The sequence below is a fragment of the Carcharodon carcharias genome, chromosome 16 (assembly GCF_017639515.1).
Source record: "Carcharodon carcharias isolate sCarCar2 chromosome 16, sCarCar2.pri, whole genome shotgun sequence".
In the NCBI taxonomy this organism is placed as follows: domain Eukaryota; kingdom Metazoa; phylum Chordata; class Chondrichthyes; order Lamniformes; family Lamnidae; genus Carcharodon; species Carcharodon carcharias.
In genome coordinates, this window is record NC_054482.1 from 16170623 (window position 1) to 16184292 (window position 13670).

At 44.9% G+C, this 13670-nt stretch overlaps 1 protein-coding gene across 1 annotated transcript in view; it reads left to right on the forward strand.

Annotated features, from left to right (window-relative positions):
• The window catches only part of tsen15 (TSEN15 tRNA splicing endonuclease subunit), a 51048-nt gene that overhangs the window by 15074 nt on the left and 22304 nt on the right, over positions 1 to 13670 (forward strand). The window contains exon 3 of the mRNA XM_041207551.1: positions 2441 to 2576. Within this exon, the coding sequence (XP_041063485.1) occupies positions 2441 to 2576 (136 nt within the window). The remainder of the gene's footprint in view (positions 1 to 2440; positions 2577 to 13670) is intronic.

A 13670-nucleotide genomic window follows, 5' to 3' on the forward strand; every position in this document is an offset into this window, starting at 1 on the left:
GAAGATGCAACTTTCTTCTATCTAATTGAACTGTGATCATCCTAACATAACTACACTTTGGCATTTTTGATTTGTGTTTGTCACCTGCTGCATACAGCCTCTTGGTATAGCTCAAGCAATCAGGAAAAATTAGCAAATAACTTTGAAAAGAATTGATTTTAATGCTGAATTGCTTCTGAATAATTTGCTGTTTCTTCACAACTATTAGACTGAAAAGACAGGGTTCCAGAGATCACAGTTGTGTGACATTCTTCTGTATTGTTGGAAGCAGAAAGTATTTAACACTACATTGAGTGACAAAAATGATTTTGACAGCCATATTATTAACTCTTTTGTTTGATGTAATTTTTATGACACCATAATCCTTCTGTTGTTGTGCTTTAGAATCTGCTAGATCTTGAATGCTCTTTGTAGAGTGCTGAAATTGTCCATTTTTCTAACCAATGTGACCTTCATGAAAAATATTTGAGTGTAACACTGAACCCTAATGAAAATAAGTGTGATCGTCTGGGCCCTGTAGCAAAAACCATTTTTGCCTGGTGTGACATAGCATGCTAAAATGGAAGACTTTAACACCATGTGATACTTCTCACATCCTTAGTTTCATAATGATTGTTATGAATTTGCTGCTTTTACATTTAGCTTTGCTTGCTGTGTGTGAACCTACTGATGTTAGAGAAAGTGTTGTGACTAGGAACAGCAAAATGCCCCATGTGTTTCTTGTAGACATTGTAATAGTGCAGCATCAAAATGTTCCCTTTTTAGTCCACTCATAATCAAATTGCTTAATAAATCCTGAAAGTAGCAAATCGAAAACAATGAAGATCCATTTCTAAGTTATTGACAACAAAATGGAAAGGAAAGTGAATAAATACCATATCTGTAAATTTGGCTGCTAATACAGTGCCTTGGTCAGACCCTATCTAGAGCACAACACATTAAAGGATATATTGCATTGGTGAGCATCCACTGCAAATTGACAATGATTAGAGGGATAGATTATGGGGGCAGGGTGCTTAAACTTGGTTTGCATGCCCCTTTAGAAAGTTGATTTGGGGGGGTTGGTGGTGGGTGCTGCTGTGGTGAGGAATAGTTGATGTGAGTGAGGTGTTTAAAATGTTGTTAAAAAGATTTGATTGGGTAGACACAGGGAAACAATTTCCTCTGGTGGGGCAGAGGGAGTAGGGTAAAAATTAGAATCAGGGGACATGATCTTAAAATTAGAGCCAGTTTAGGAGGGAAATTAGGAAGCACTTTATCACCCAAAGGGCACTGGAAGTTTGGAATTCTGTTTTCCCCAGTATGATATGCATACTGGGTTAGTTGAAGTTTGCAGGATTGAACTCAATAGATTTTTCATTGAGCATCCTGGGATATGATGCTAAGAAGGGCAAATGGAACTGATGTACAATCAGCCATGATTTAATTCAATTGGGGAACAGGTTCACAGAATCGTTACAGTGCAGAAGGAGGACATTTGGCCCATCGTGTCAGCACCAGCTTTCAGAATGAGCAATTCACCTTGTGCCATTCTCTTGTCTTCTCCCCCAACCCTGCATATTCATCCATTTCAGATAACAGTCTAATTCTCTTTTGAATGTTTCAATTGAACCTGCTTCCACCACACTCTCAAGCAGTGCATTCCAGACTTTAACCACTTGCTGGTGACATCTTTTGATGATCTGCTTCTATCACTGCTTGTTTGTCCCTACAACCACACCAACCCCCTCCACCTCTCTCTCTCTCTCTCTCTCTGTCCCCCCCCCCCACACACCTTAAACCAGCTTATATTTCAACTCTTTCTTGGACTCGAACACAAGTTCTGTCAAAGGGTCATGAGGACTCGAAACGTCAACTCTTTTCTTCTCCGCCGATGCTGCCAGACCTGCTGAGTTTTTCCAGGTAATTCTGTTTTTGTTTTGGATTTCCAGCATCCGCAGCTTTTTTGTTTTAATCCTGAAAATGTCCCATTTGTCCCTACCTACTGTTTTCTGTCTGCTAATCAGTAGTCAATCTATGTTAATATATTACGTATTAAACTCTAATCTTGTGTAAGACTGCATTAAGCTGCTTTTGGAACGTGATTTTCAAAATCTGAATTTTGCAACCATGTACCTCTTAATATTTGGTTTGAATTCATTCCTGACCAATATTCTTTTCCTTTTGATGCAATCTTTGTTGAGAACAAAACTGCCCATAGTTTGCGCTAAACTGATGTTCTCATTCGGAGATGCAGTGGCAGTTGATGTTTGAAATGGAAATGATGTAAGTAGCCAAATAAGCTTGAGGTTTTTCCAAGGTTAGACCCAAGGCACCACAGTAAAAGGAAAGTAGGTGGAAAAAAATCTTGCAGCTGCCTTTGATGCTGGCCTCACAAACCAAATGTAGAAAATTATTGTTCTCCCTGTCTTAAGCTAACTTGTTTCTTGTGTTTTTGAAGCCAGGAACTGGAAAGATGTGACATACAAGGGATCTGAAGAGCTTCAGCTGGTCTATCTACAGGGTTGTCCAGGGGAGCAGGAGGAAATGGAAGTGGTAGTGCCGATGCCAGTTCATATGACATTGAGTCACGAAAGGTGAGGAGCTGCTCTGAAACCAGGGCTATTAGTGAATTTCCCTGCAAATTTGCTAGAGTGACAGGGTGGGCGGAACCATTCCAGGTAACTTTGCATTTGTGTATGGTAACTTGTTTGCTTTATATGTATTGTACAGATGCCTGAGCCGGGTAACTTATTTATACTGTGATATAAACAAAATGCTGGAAACACTTCACAAGTCTAGCAGCAGCTGTGTAGAGAGAAACTGAATTAATATTTCAGATCAATGACCTTTCATCAGAACTGAAAAGAGCTGCATTCTGATAAAAGGATCTTCTCCATTTTTTGCTTTATGTTACAACTAAAACTCCAACTCTGATGCTATGAGACATTTTATCTTTGCAGTTCCACAACATTTCCTGAATTTCCTTCTTGGCCTATTAGGACACCAGATTGCTATCTGATCATCCCTGCACCAATAGTAAACCACGTGTGTTACATTCAGCACTTCCAAATAGCTAATTACAGTGTGCGATCTGGGTAGAGGGGACATAACAGCAGTATTCCATCATTTGACCTATATCCATACAAACTCTAGACATCCATTTAAGTTTATTCCTCTTTCTTGTTTCTTTCTACCTTTTTGTCCTACCTCGAGGACCTGGAATGATGGCAAAATGGGTAGCTTTACTTTAATGAAAGGCTTGGAAAACCTTACTAATGGGAGTAATTTTCACATTGGGAGGTGGGTGGAAAACTGACTGTACACCATGCTTGATATTCCTACCTATTGAAGATGGCCAATCCACAAGTCATAGTTTTCTGTTGGCCACTAAACTCTTGCTTTCTGTGAGTAAAACAGTGCAATGCTTCTCACCTCTATAGAGTGTTTTCATTGCACCTTCAGGCTGAAGGACTGCACATGAAAATCATGGGACAATTAAGGCCTAGCCCACCGTTTGGTAAACTGTTGGGATTGACTGCAAGGTTGATTTTACAGTAAAAGGAGAATAATATTGGGGGGGGGGGGGCGTTAAATTGACATTCCAACCTATCCCGTGGATTTCCTGCCAGCTGGGTTTAGTTAAATTTTTTATTAGTGTATTCAATTCAGATGATGGAATACTGCTGTTATGTCCCCTCTACCCAGGTTGCACTCTATAATTAGCTATTTGGAAGTGCTGAATGTAACACACGTGGTTTACTTTTGGGAATGAACAGCACTGCTGAATCTAAGGCAGATCCAAAATATGTAACCATAAAATAAAATAATGATTTTGGACATTTAGGAAACATAAATTTCTTGTGACAAAAATATATTGGAAGATATTTCATGCAATTTCTTTTACTGGATGTTCACATTCTGTGTCTGAGCTGACAATTCTCTATCTCGGTGAACTGTGTTTTCTCTCAGCCCTATAGCATTAATCCCTAATTTCGTATGCAGAACTACAGATTTTGTTAATTCATATTTTCAGGACGTGGTGGGGAGACAAACTGGTTATATTAAGCTAGAGCCTGTCATCATTTTGCCTCTTGATGTATTCATAGGACATCTTAGTGCCCTTGAGAACTTGTGCAACACTAGGAAATAGCATTGGTGTTGAAAAGAAATGCAAACTGGAAGTTTTCCCTGGAGAAAACTAAGTTCTGAAAGGTTTAGTCTTGATTGCTGAGGCTTTATGTTTGTGAATTTAATTGATTATAAAATTTCCTCTGAGAATTCCACTTTCTGTCATTCAAGGCCATGGGCCAAGTGCTGGTAAATGGGATTAGGTAGGTAGGTCAGGTGTTTATCACGTGTCGGTGCAGACTTGATGGGCCGAAGGGCCTCTTCTGCACTGTGATTCTGTGAATTTAAATACGAGTCTTAAAACATTCAAAAAGTTCATAGTGGCTGAAAAAAAACCTGGTGACAAAATATAGATTTCAAAAATTCTAATTCCAAATACTTTACTTCATGAATATTTTGCAATTTCAACACTAACTTCCAAACTGTGCAATCCAATTAACTGTTACAAATTGTATAATCACTTTGGTTTTAGTCTAGACAGTGAGGGTCTCAGATATGCTTTCTAACGATGTTGCCACAGAATGCTTACTGATCTCCCAGGTAGCTCTTCAAAATGAGCAAGTAGGGAATCTTTTTATCATATGTAAATTTGATGGCTGCTTTTAGGTTAACTGGAATATTTTGTTCAGGTTAGGAGAGTACATGAAGTAACATTGTGGAGGTTTGATTTATATTTTGGTTAAAATAAAAAGAGAATATTTTTTAAAAGCTATTTTTCCCCATATATACAAAACAATCATTGGGGCAGGTTCTATTTGAAATCTATATTAAATATTATAAGCAAATATCATTGTTTATCACTTTATTGTCATCACCCTTCACATTGATCCGTAGTTCACGGGGACAAGAATGGGCTTTTGTATAAATGCTCAATTTTTGAGGAGAAAATCGATGTGGTTTTCTATTGAACTGTCTGACTTTTAGCTTGTGTATTGGTTTGCTGATAAAACCTCATTCAAAAGTGTAACATTTTCCCTAAGCCGCTTACTGCATTCTGAGCAGTTCTTCACAGGGAGCAGGTACTTTTTGGGTTTCCATTGCTGCCATGCTTCCTTTCTCTGGTTTGGCAGGGGAAACAATCTGTGTTGCAGAACTCATCATAGCCCTCATCAATCAAATCCAGTAAATCAGCAAGAATTGGATGTAACACCTCTTTCATTTTCAATCTCTCTTTCTGTCTCCCTCGATTTTCTTTTTCTTTACTACTCTCTTTCTCCCTATTTCTGTCTCTCTCTCTCTGAGATTGGGCACTCTGTGCAGCGCAGTGCTCTGTCCAGTCTGGTTGAGCACTAAGAATCCTTGTCAAGCAACGTCGACTGGGGATAGGTTATGAAGTCTGGTCCTCTTATGATCACATGCTTGGTGTCGCCACGAGAACTGGTTTCATCCTGTATCTGGTGTAAATTTGCGGGCTATTAATTAAAACAGGGTTTGAGCAATCCACAGTTCTGTGTGGTTTAGTGTATCATTTGCAAAACAGTGGGACGTCGAACTCTGCAGTGTACCAGTTTGTATGGAGTAATGACAAAGGGAGAGAGGCAAGAGGAGAGTGTTTGGCATTGAAACTGGATTAATTCAGGCTAACCATTGAATGCACAGATCGTTTGCTTAAGAAAATGCTGGGAAACTTAATGCCTTCTGTAGTGTATTTGTATATGCATTTGCCTTGACAAAGAGTATGCTCTGTCATCATTATTTACTTTCAAAACAGTCAGACTATTGAGGCACAAATGACTTCTTTGAGAGGAATCCTATTTCTGTCATTCGAGAATTCTGTACATGCAATGAAATCTCTCCCAGATCTCAGTAAATGGAGATTTCTTCTTCCTCAAAGAACTAACAGGTTACTAATTTAAACCGGATATGTGCCTACATTTAGATGCTGGATGTACAATCTCCACTTTGAAAAATATTTGTGTGGAGCAGCCAATCTGATTTAGTGATATCAGTCTTTTATTTGATCAAACCAGTTTTTGCAGTAATTTACCAACGGGGCTGTCAAATAGGTGCATTCTTGAAAGAATCGGTAACCTGTTTCTAGTGTCTGGCAATGCAAGGCTGGCACCAGAAAGCTATCTTTATTTAGGATGGTTTTTCTAATAAAATAAATGTAGCATTCCTCAGTTTGATGGTATGCAAGCCAACATCGTGCTTCTTCTGAACTCCTTTCCCTTACGAACTGTCCTGTAGGGATTTATTGGCCGTAATGTCTTGACTAGCGAGACTGCTATACATAAAGTATATTATGTTGATATCCTCTGGGATTCCACACAGGGAGTCAAGCCATGTCCAGTGTCTGGGTCAAGCAGGTTAGAAGGTGGTGGGATGACTGGATCAGTGGGGAGGCAGAAGAAGTGGAGTGGGACAGAGCAGGAGGAGATGTAGCAACAGAGGGTGATGAAGGAGTGGTACTGAACCAGATTCCATTTCTTCAAGGAAATGGAAGACGTTGAGGAGGGGGGCAGTATTGAAAGGGTGACAGTGAGCTCGGGCCAGTTTTCCTGTCGGAGAAGGGGAGCTGCTCTCTGTGAGAATTGAGCATTATGTGCGTGTGGGATGGGGAGGAGCAATTTTACTTCTCATGGTGGGGAAATATTTTGGCTCAAGATGTGGGATGACGCTGAGTTGCTTGCGGATGAGGGACTGGAAGAAGCAATATTTGTTTTTCAGTGAGTTGGAGGGTAGGGAGTTTTCCCCTCATTGGGTGGAGGGCAATTACTGTTCATGGTGTGGGGGGGGCACGGTTAGGGGCAAGCATAGTGGCAAATTTCAGTTCAGTTTGGGCACTTTATTCGGGGACTTTATTCTTAGGGGAAAGGAGAAGGCCAAATTTATTCAGGGAAAAGAAAAACATAGGGCGGAATCGTCCATGGCAGCTGGCGTCAGGCGTGTTTGGTGGCATGAGTGGACAATATGTCAGGAATCTCATTGTAATGCATCTGTATATCATTATAAGCCCAGTCTGCTGCCCCCCCCACTCCCACTGATTGTCCACAAATGTCAGCATGATTGCACGCTGATGTGTTTCACAACAGCATATGAAGGACGTGCGCTTGGCAGGCTGCACTTTGAGGGGAACTTGGAGGTGAGTACACAGTAAAGTTGTGGAGCGCTTGCCTGGGAGGCCTGTTGAATGTCAAAGTCAATGGGAGTGAGGAGAGGTGGGCGCAAGGGCTGCCCTGTGGTTGAAGCATGTTGGGAGGGGTGATACAAGGGCTGCCCTGCTGTTGAGGTAACTTGGGGAGGAGGTGGTAAGGGCTGCCCTGCTGTTGAGGTAACTTGGGGAGGAGGTAGTAAGGGCTGCCCTGCTGTTGAGGTAACTTGGGGAGGAGGTGGTAAGGGCTGCCCTGCTGTTGAGGTAACTTGGGGAGGAGGTGGTAAGGGCTGCCCTGCTGTTGAGTTAACTTGGGGAGGAGGTGGCAAGGGCTGCCCTGCAGTTGAAGCACGTGTGGGTCGGGGGGGTTTGGGGGCATGGTGAGGGAAATGGCCACGCATTATTAAGAAAACCTTGTATGATCATTCCTCTGCAGCTGAGACAGTTCAGGCACAACCATATTGATATGATTGGAGCCCAGCCCCTCTTCTCTGCCCATTCAAGCAATGCAGAGGCAACAAAGTGCCACCAAGTGCTCCAGAGCTTTTCACCCCTCAGGCACAGAGAGCAAAGTAATGAGCATTTTAGTGAACTGCAAGACAGTTGGATGACTGGGCATGTTGTACAATCTCCTTGCTAAAGCTGGCTGTGGAGCAGTCACTGCTGGAGGTGCTCACAGCCCCTTGCAATGTCGTCATCCCATTAGGACCAGTCTCTCCCATGGTTCAAGCTAACAATGCAGCCTTGCAGCGCAGGTTAGGAGAATGCCTGAGCTAAGAACATAGCACACAGTCCAATGGACAAAGCTGCCGCCAATCAGTCAAGTGGAGTGAGGCGGAGGGAAGTGGGGTTCGGGCAGCCATGCAGCGCATTAGTCTCTGGCCGTCCAAGTGGTGGCCAGCACTCTCCAGGATGAGCTAAGTGCCTTCAGACTGAACCAAGACTGGTTCTTCGCACACCCATGCCAACCCCGCGCGTCTCCCGCTTCCATCGTGCAGGAGGGGTACATCAGGATCATGAGGCCTGCTGACGTAGCTATGTGCCTCATGGTGTACAGAGAGTGAAGACAACTGAGAAGAGAGCGACTGAGGCTCCTGGCTGCGTAGAAGGAGGAGCAGCATCCTCCGGAAGAAGGGGCAGCTGGGACTCCCGCACATGTTGCTGAAGAGCCACAGCGATCCGTCACTGGCCGGCCCCAAGCTAGGCCCAGGTTCTGTAGACACCGTCTTTTATTTCTGCAGATGACCGCGAACCAATGTCGCTGAAGACTGCGCATGTCTAGGGAACTGGTCGGTCATATCTGCCAGCTACTGCAGGATTTGATGCCACGGGGATATGGAGGACATCCACTGCCAGTGGCCATGAAAGTGACTGCGGTGTTCAATTTCTATACCAGCGGCTCCTTTCAGGGCTCCACAGGTGATCTCTGTGGGATATCGCAAGCCTCCACCCACAAATGCATCCATGAGGTCACAGATGGCATCTTCACGAGGGCACACAACTTTGTCCAGGTCTCCGGCGAAATGTTCAGCCTGGATGCAAGAGCTTTTGGATTTGCCCAGATCTCGAGTTTCCCATAGTTGCAGGGTGTGATTGACTGCACTCACATGGTCCTCAGATTTCCATTGCAATACGTGGTCAACTATGTCAACCACAAGGGACTCCATTTGCTGAATGTGCAGCTGGTGTGCAACCACCACAAATTCATCCTGTGGGTCTGTGCACGGTTTCCAAGGAGTGTGCACAACTCCTACATTCTCAGTCGGTCATGGACCACTGAAGTCTTCCAGCTGCAGGTATGACTGGTCGGAGATAAAGCCTACCCTAGAGGACATGGCTGATGACACCCGTGCGGAAGCCTCAGACTGCAGCAGAGTGAAGTTATAATGAGACTCATGCTGCAACTCTCAAAGTGCTGGAGCAGAGCATCAGAATGCTGAAAATGAGGTTCCAGTGCCTTGACCAGTCCAGTGGAGCCCTGCCATATGGCCCACAGAGGGTGTCATGCATCGTCGTTGTCTGCTGCGCCCTTTACAACCTGGCACTCCAATGGTGAGACGAGCTGGCAGAGGAGAAGTTGAAGGTCTCCTTGGATGAGGAGGACGCTGATGGAGATATGGGTGAGGAGGTCCTCGAAGACGACGATGACTGGGATGAGGTCCTCGCACTGGCCAGATGAGACATGTGCACTCGGGAGGCCCTCATAGCTGCTAGATTTGTGGGGGATGGCGACGACATGCAGTGAGGTGACACTGTAGATCCTCATATTACATCTATGAACGTTTGAGTCCATTCTGGCTTATGAAAACACACATACCATCTGTGATAATGCTCCTGTCATGGAGATGCAGTGGAGGTCCTGATAGTTGCTCGATTGCAGGAGGATGATGACGACATAGATCTTCACATTACCTCTGTGAATGTCTGATTCCTGTCTGGTCGAGGGCAGATCGCATGCGCTATGTGATCAGGGTCATATCATAGAGATGCAGCCATGAAACTTGATAAGTACTTGATCCTTTGTCTGCCTTTAGCACCTGATCCCTTCAGGAGCACAGTATCACTGGTCACAGATGCTGAAGAGATGGGGGCCAGCCCCACCTTAAAGGTGCTGAGAGTACACAGAGAGTGACAGAACTCTATGACGCCTGCCCACGACATTCTGACAGCAATGACAAGCACCGTCAAGGTGCAGGCATCACTAATGTATCCGGGGAGTGTGAGGCTGGACCATCGCTTTTGTCTGAAGTCTGCACAAAGCACAGGGAAGAGGCCCTTGACTGAGACACCTGCCTTTATCTAGTGCAGAAAAGTTTCACACCTGAGTGACCTGTAGCTGTTGAGGTCACAGGAAGAGGGTATTCGATGGGCCGGACACTCCCAGAGTCACCTGGATGTATGGTCCTGGTGTGTGGTGGGGTGGGGGGTACACTTGCTGATCCGCCTCCAAATGGGTGTCCGAGGGCCTCAGGCTGGCTCCTTGAGGAAAAGGAGAAGCTGGAGTGAGATCAAGCTGCCCTGCAACCCTCTTGCGTACACACTGTTGGTGTCCAACTATGGCATCAGCGATGGAGTTGAGCCCGCGCAGCAGTGCAGGAATGACACCCTGGACCACGATCTCCATGGAGGCTGCCATCGTACCAGTGTTGACCAGGTGGGTTAGCATGCCGGCGCTATCACCTCAGCCTGAAGGCTGACAGATTCCTCCATTGTGCCTTGCAACCTGAGGAGTGAAGCAGCCATCCCTCCCTGATGTTCCCGAGCTTGCCTTTGCAATTCCAGCAACTGTGATATGACCGAGCCCAGAGACTTGTCATTGGACTTGGACTCAGCAAATGTCTGGCCTCTAGCAGTCCTCTGAGTGCCGGACACCTAGGAAGTATCTGCCGCCGTCTGCTGTGGATCAGACAGTGCGATGTGCTCACCAGATTGTGATCCCGAGGCTACTGTAAAGCTAGGTCCCACCGAGGTGTGTGTCTCTGCACTGGTGGAGGGTGTGGGTAAACGCTGTTATGGGACTTCAAGGAGGATGCCTCCCAATTCCTCTTCAGAGGTTTCTTCGGGGCCTTATTGGAGGCCCTGGGTCGTGGACTCAGTCGGATGTTTCCCAGATGTGCCTGTGAAAGCAAGGGGAGATAATTAGTGCACGGCAGTGACCTGTGAAAGAGGACACGTCACTCACAGCATGTTTATCTGATGGATGTCGCACTGCTGGATCCTCACTTGGTTGAGTATTGCCAACCTCACCATCAGCACAGGAGCAGTCCAGATCCTCACCTGCCAGCTGGATGGTTCTGTTTCCAAAGTCCGTGAGGACCTTGATTTCAGGCATTCCTCCACCGGTCTGTGACCTCTCCCTCTTGTTGTGTACCAGCTTGTTCTGTATGAATAGAGAGAGAGTATAAGCAGGACACCTGCCAGGCCAGATAATAAATATAGAGATAAAAACAAAAAACTGTGGATGCTGGAAATCCAAAACAAAAACAGAATTACCTGGAAAAACTCAGCAGGTCTGGCAGCATCAGCGGAGAAGAAAAGAGTTGACGTTTCGAGTCCTCATGACCCTTCGACAGAACAGATTCTGTTCTGTCGAAGGGTCATGAGGACTCGAAACGTCAACTCTTTTCTTCTCCGCCGATGCTGCCAGACCTGCTGAGTTTTACCAGGTAATTCTGTTTTTGTTTCAGAAAATAAATATGCCTGGCATGTGTGGGTGGTGAGTGGTCCCATGGACGGGATGAGGACAATGAAGCTGCGTGTGAGAGAGTGAATGGTGATGTCCCTTGAACTGGCAGTGAGTGAGGGCCCTGTGGATGTGTAATGGGTTTGTGTGCGTGAGTTGAGAATGATGAGAAGAGTGACTTACCCTCGTGGAATGGAGGAGATCATTTATCCTCTTGCGGCATTGGGTGGCTGTCCTCTTTTGAAGGGCTTGGTGCTGACCATTGCTGCCACCTCCTCCCAAACCGGATTAGTGAGGTTGCTGTCCATCCTGTGGCCAGAGAGTGGGTAGAGGACATCATGGCGAGCCTCCACTGTATCCAAAACTTGCTCAAGGGATGCTCCATTGAGCCTGAGGGCTGCAGTCTTTTTGCCTTTCGGGGCCATGTCTTCTTTGCAGCAGTCGTGGGCTGGAAGCACTGAGAGGTGTACAAGTGGCTGCATTTTAAATATGATGCCTGACGTGCTGAAGCAGCGAGGTGATGGCCTGGTGGACAAATTGGAGCCTGCCCACCATGGAAATGGTGTGTTTCCCGGGAATGCATAATTAATACGGCGGGTTTGGGACGATATGGTGTGAGAAGCAGCACTTAGTGCACATCTGGAACGATTCCGCCCATAGTTTACCTTCTGTGGAATAGCTGAAAGGATATTGTCTTTGAGGGGTTCGGGAGGAGGTTGAGCCTCATTATTGTGTGTTTGGAGGAGGAGGACAAGAATGTCTTTGACCTCTGGAGATATGGTAATGGACCTGGTTCATCCGCAATGGAGGTTGCAAGGTCTCTTTGTTCTAAATGGCCAGAGTGCTTCGACTACTCTGGAAGGAAGAGGACTGACTTTGTCCTCAGTGATTAAGGGAATGTTGAAATGTCTCATTAAGTGGGATGAAGGATTTCAGGATTTCTTTACTGGGAAGTTTAGGGCTGGGGCAGGGTATGGTGGCTGCCTGATATTGTATTTGGTTTAACAGAGAGTTGGATTTTGTTTATTGGTTAGGGAGCTTTGGACTTCATTGGGGATAGGGCTTCTGTTTGTGTACTTATTTCATTTCAGGGGAGAATTCCATTATTCCATTCAGTTGGTGGAGTTCAAACAGACCCCATTTTCTTGACCCGCAGTGTGTGGAGTCACAAATTTACGGAGGCGGCATAAACACTCGTGAAGGGCAGATAAGATCTGTTTAAGTGTTATAATCTGAAGTTATTGAAATCCCCAGCCCTTTAAAAACAAAAAAAACCCAGGCTACAATTGAATCCACATATCTACTTAATTCATAACCTGACATTATAGATTGAAGTAAATTACGTGGACATGCTACATCAGAGGCAAACTGGAATGTCTTTCTGTGCAGAAAGCACCCTTAGATGACAAGATCCCTAACTGATTTGATTCTTTGTTCCCAACTCTAGGATGTTGAGATTAATTATATCACTCCAACCACTGCCCCAAGTAAGACTAATTGGGAATGGCACCAGGGCCCTTTTATGCCAAAAATGCAATACAAATACAAGTCAGGGTTGTTGTGCTTTGCGCAGTTTAATTCCACACACTATGCCTTTGCTCACTAGGCCATTGGGGAGCTTTTTTTTTTACAGTGTAGAAACGGGCTAATCAACCCAACTGGTCTACGCTGGTGTTTATGCTTCCTCTTATCTTACTTTATCTATCCCATATCCTTCTGTTCCTTCTCACTCATGTACTTATTTAGTTATCACTTAAATACATCTAGTAGCTACAAGTATTGCATGTGTCAGCAAGTTCCACATTCTCAGCATTCTGAGGAAGACATACAAATTTTCCTTTCTTTTATTTTCATCATTTGTTGTCATTGACTTCATTGGAGTAGTTATTGAGCTGACTGCAAGGGATCTCAATTAACGCACATGGCCGGATTTTTGTGGAGCCAGGCTGACTCCAGAGGCCTTTAAAAATAGAGGGCAGGACCCAGATGTGGAAGTTCTGTCCTCATTTCCAGCAGATCCCATTTTTGCCTGCAGGGGGAAGGAGGCAGGGCATGAATCACATAATCCAAACTCAGCAGGATCATTTGAAATTAGTGCTGAGTTCAAACATGTCCCATTTTCGCTATTCCACGGATCTTAAACTGCAGTATGGGAAATCTCAGATTTGTGGAGGAGGCATAAATGCTCATGAACGGCGAATATAGTCATGGTAGGTGTCATGATCTGAAGTTATTCTTAATCCCCAGCCCTTGAAAAATGAAAAAACGCAGGCTACATCTGTC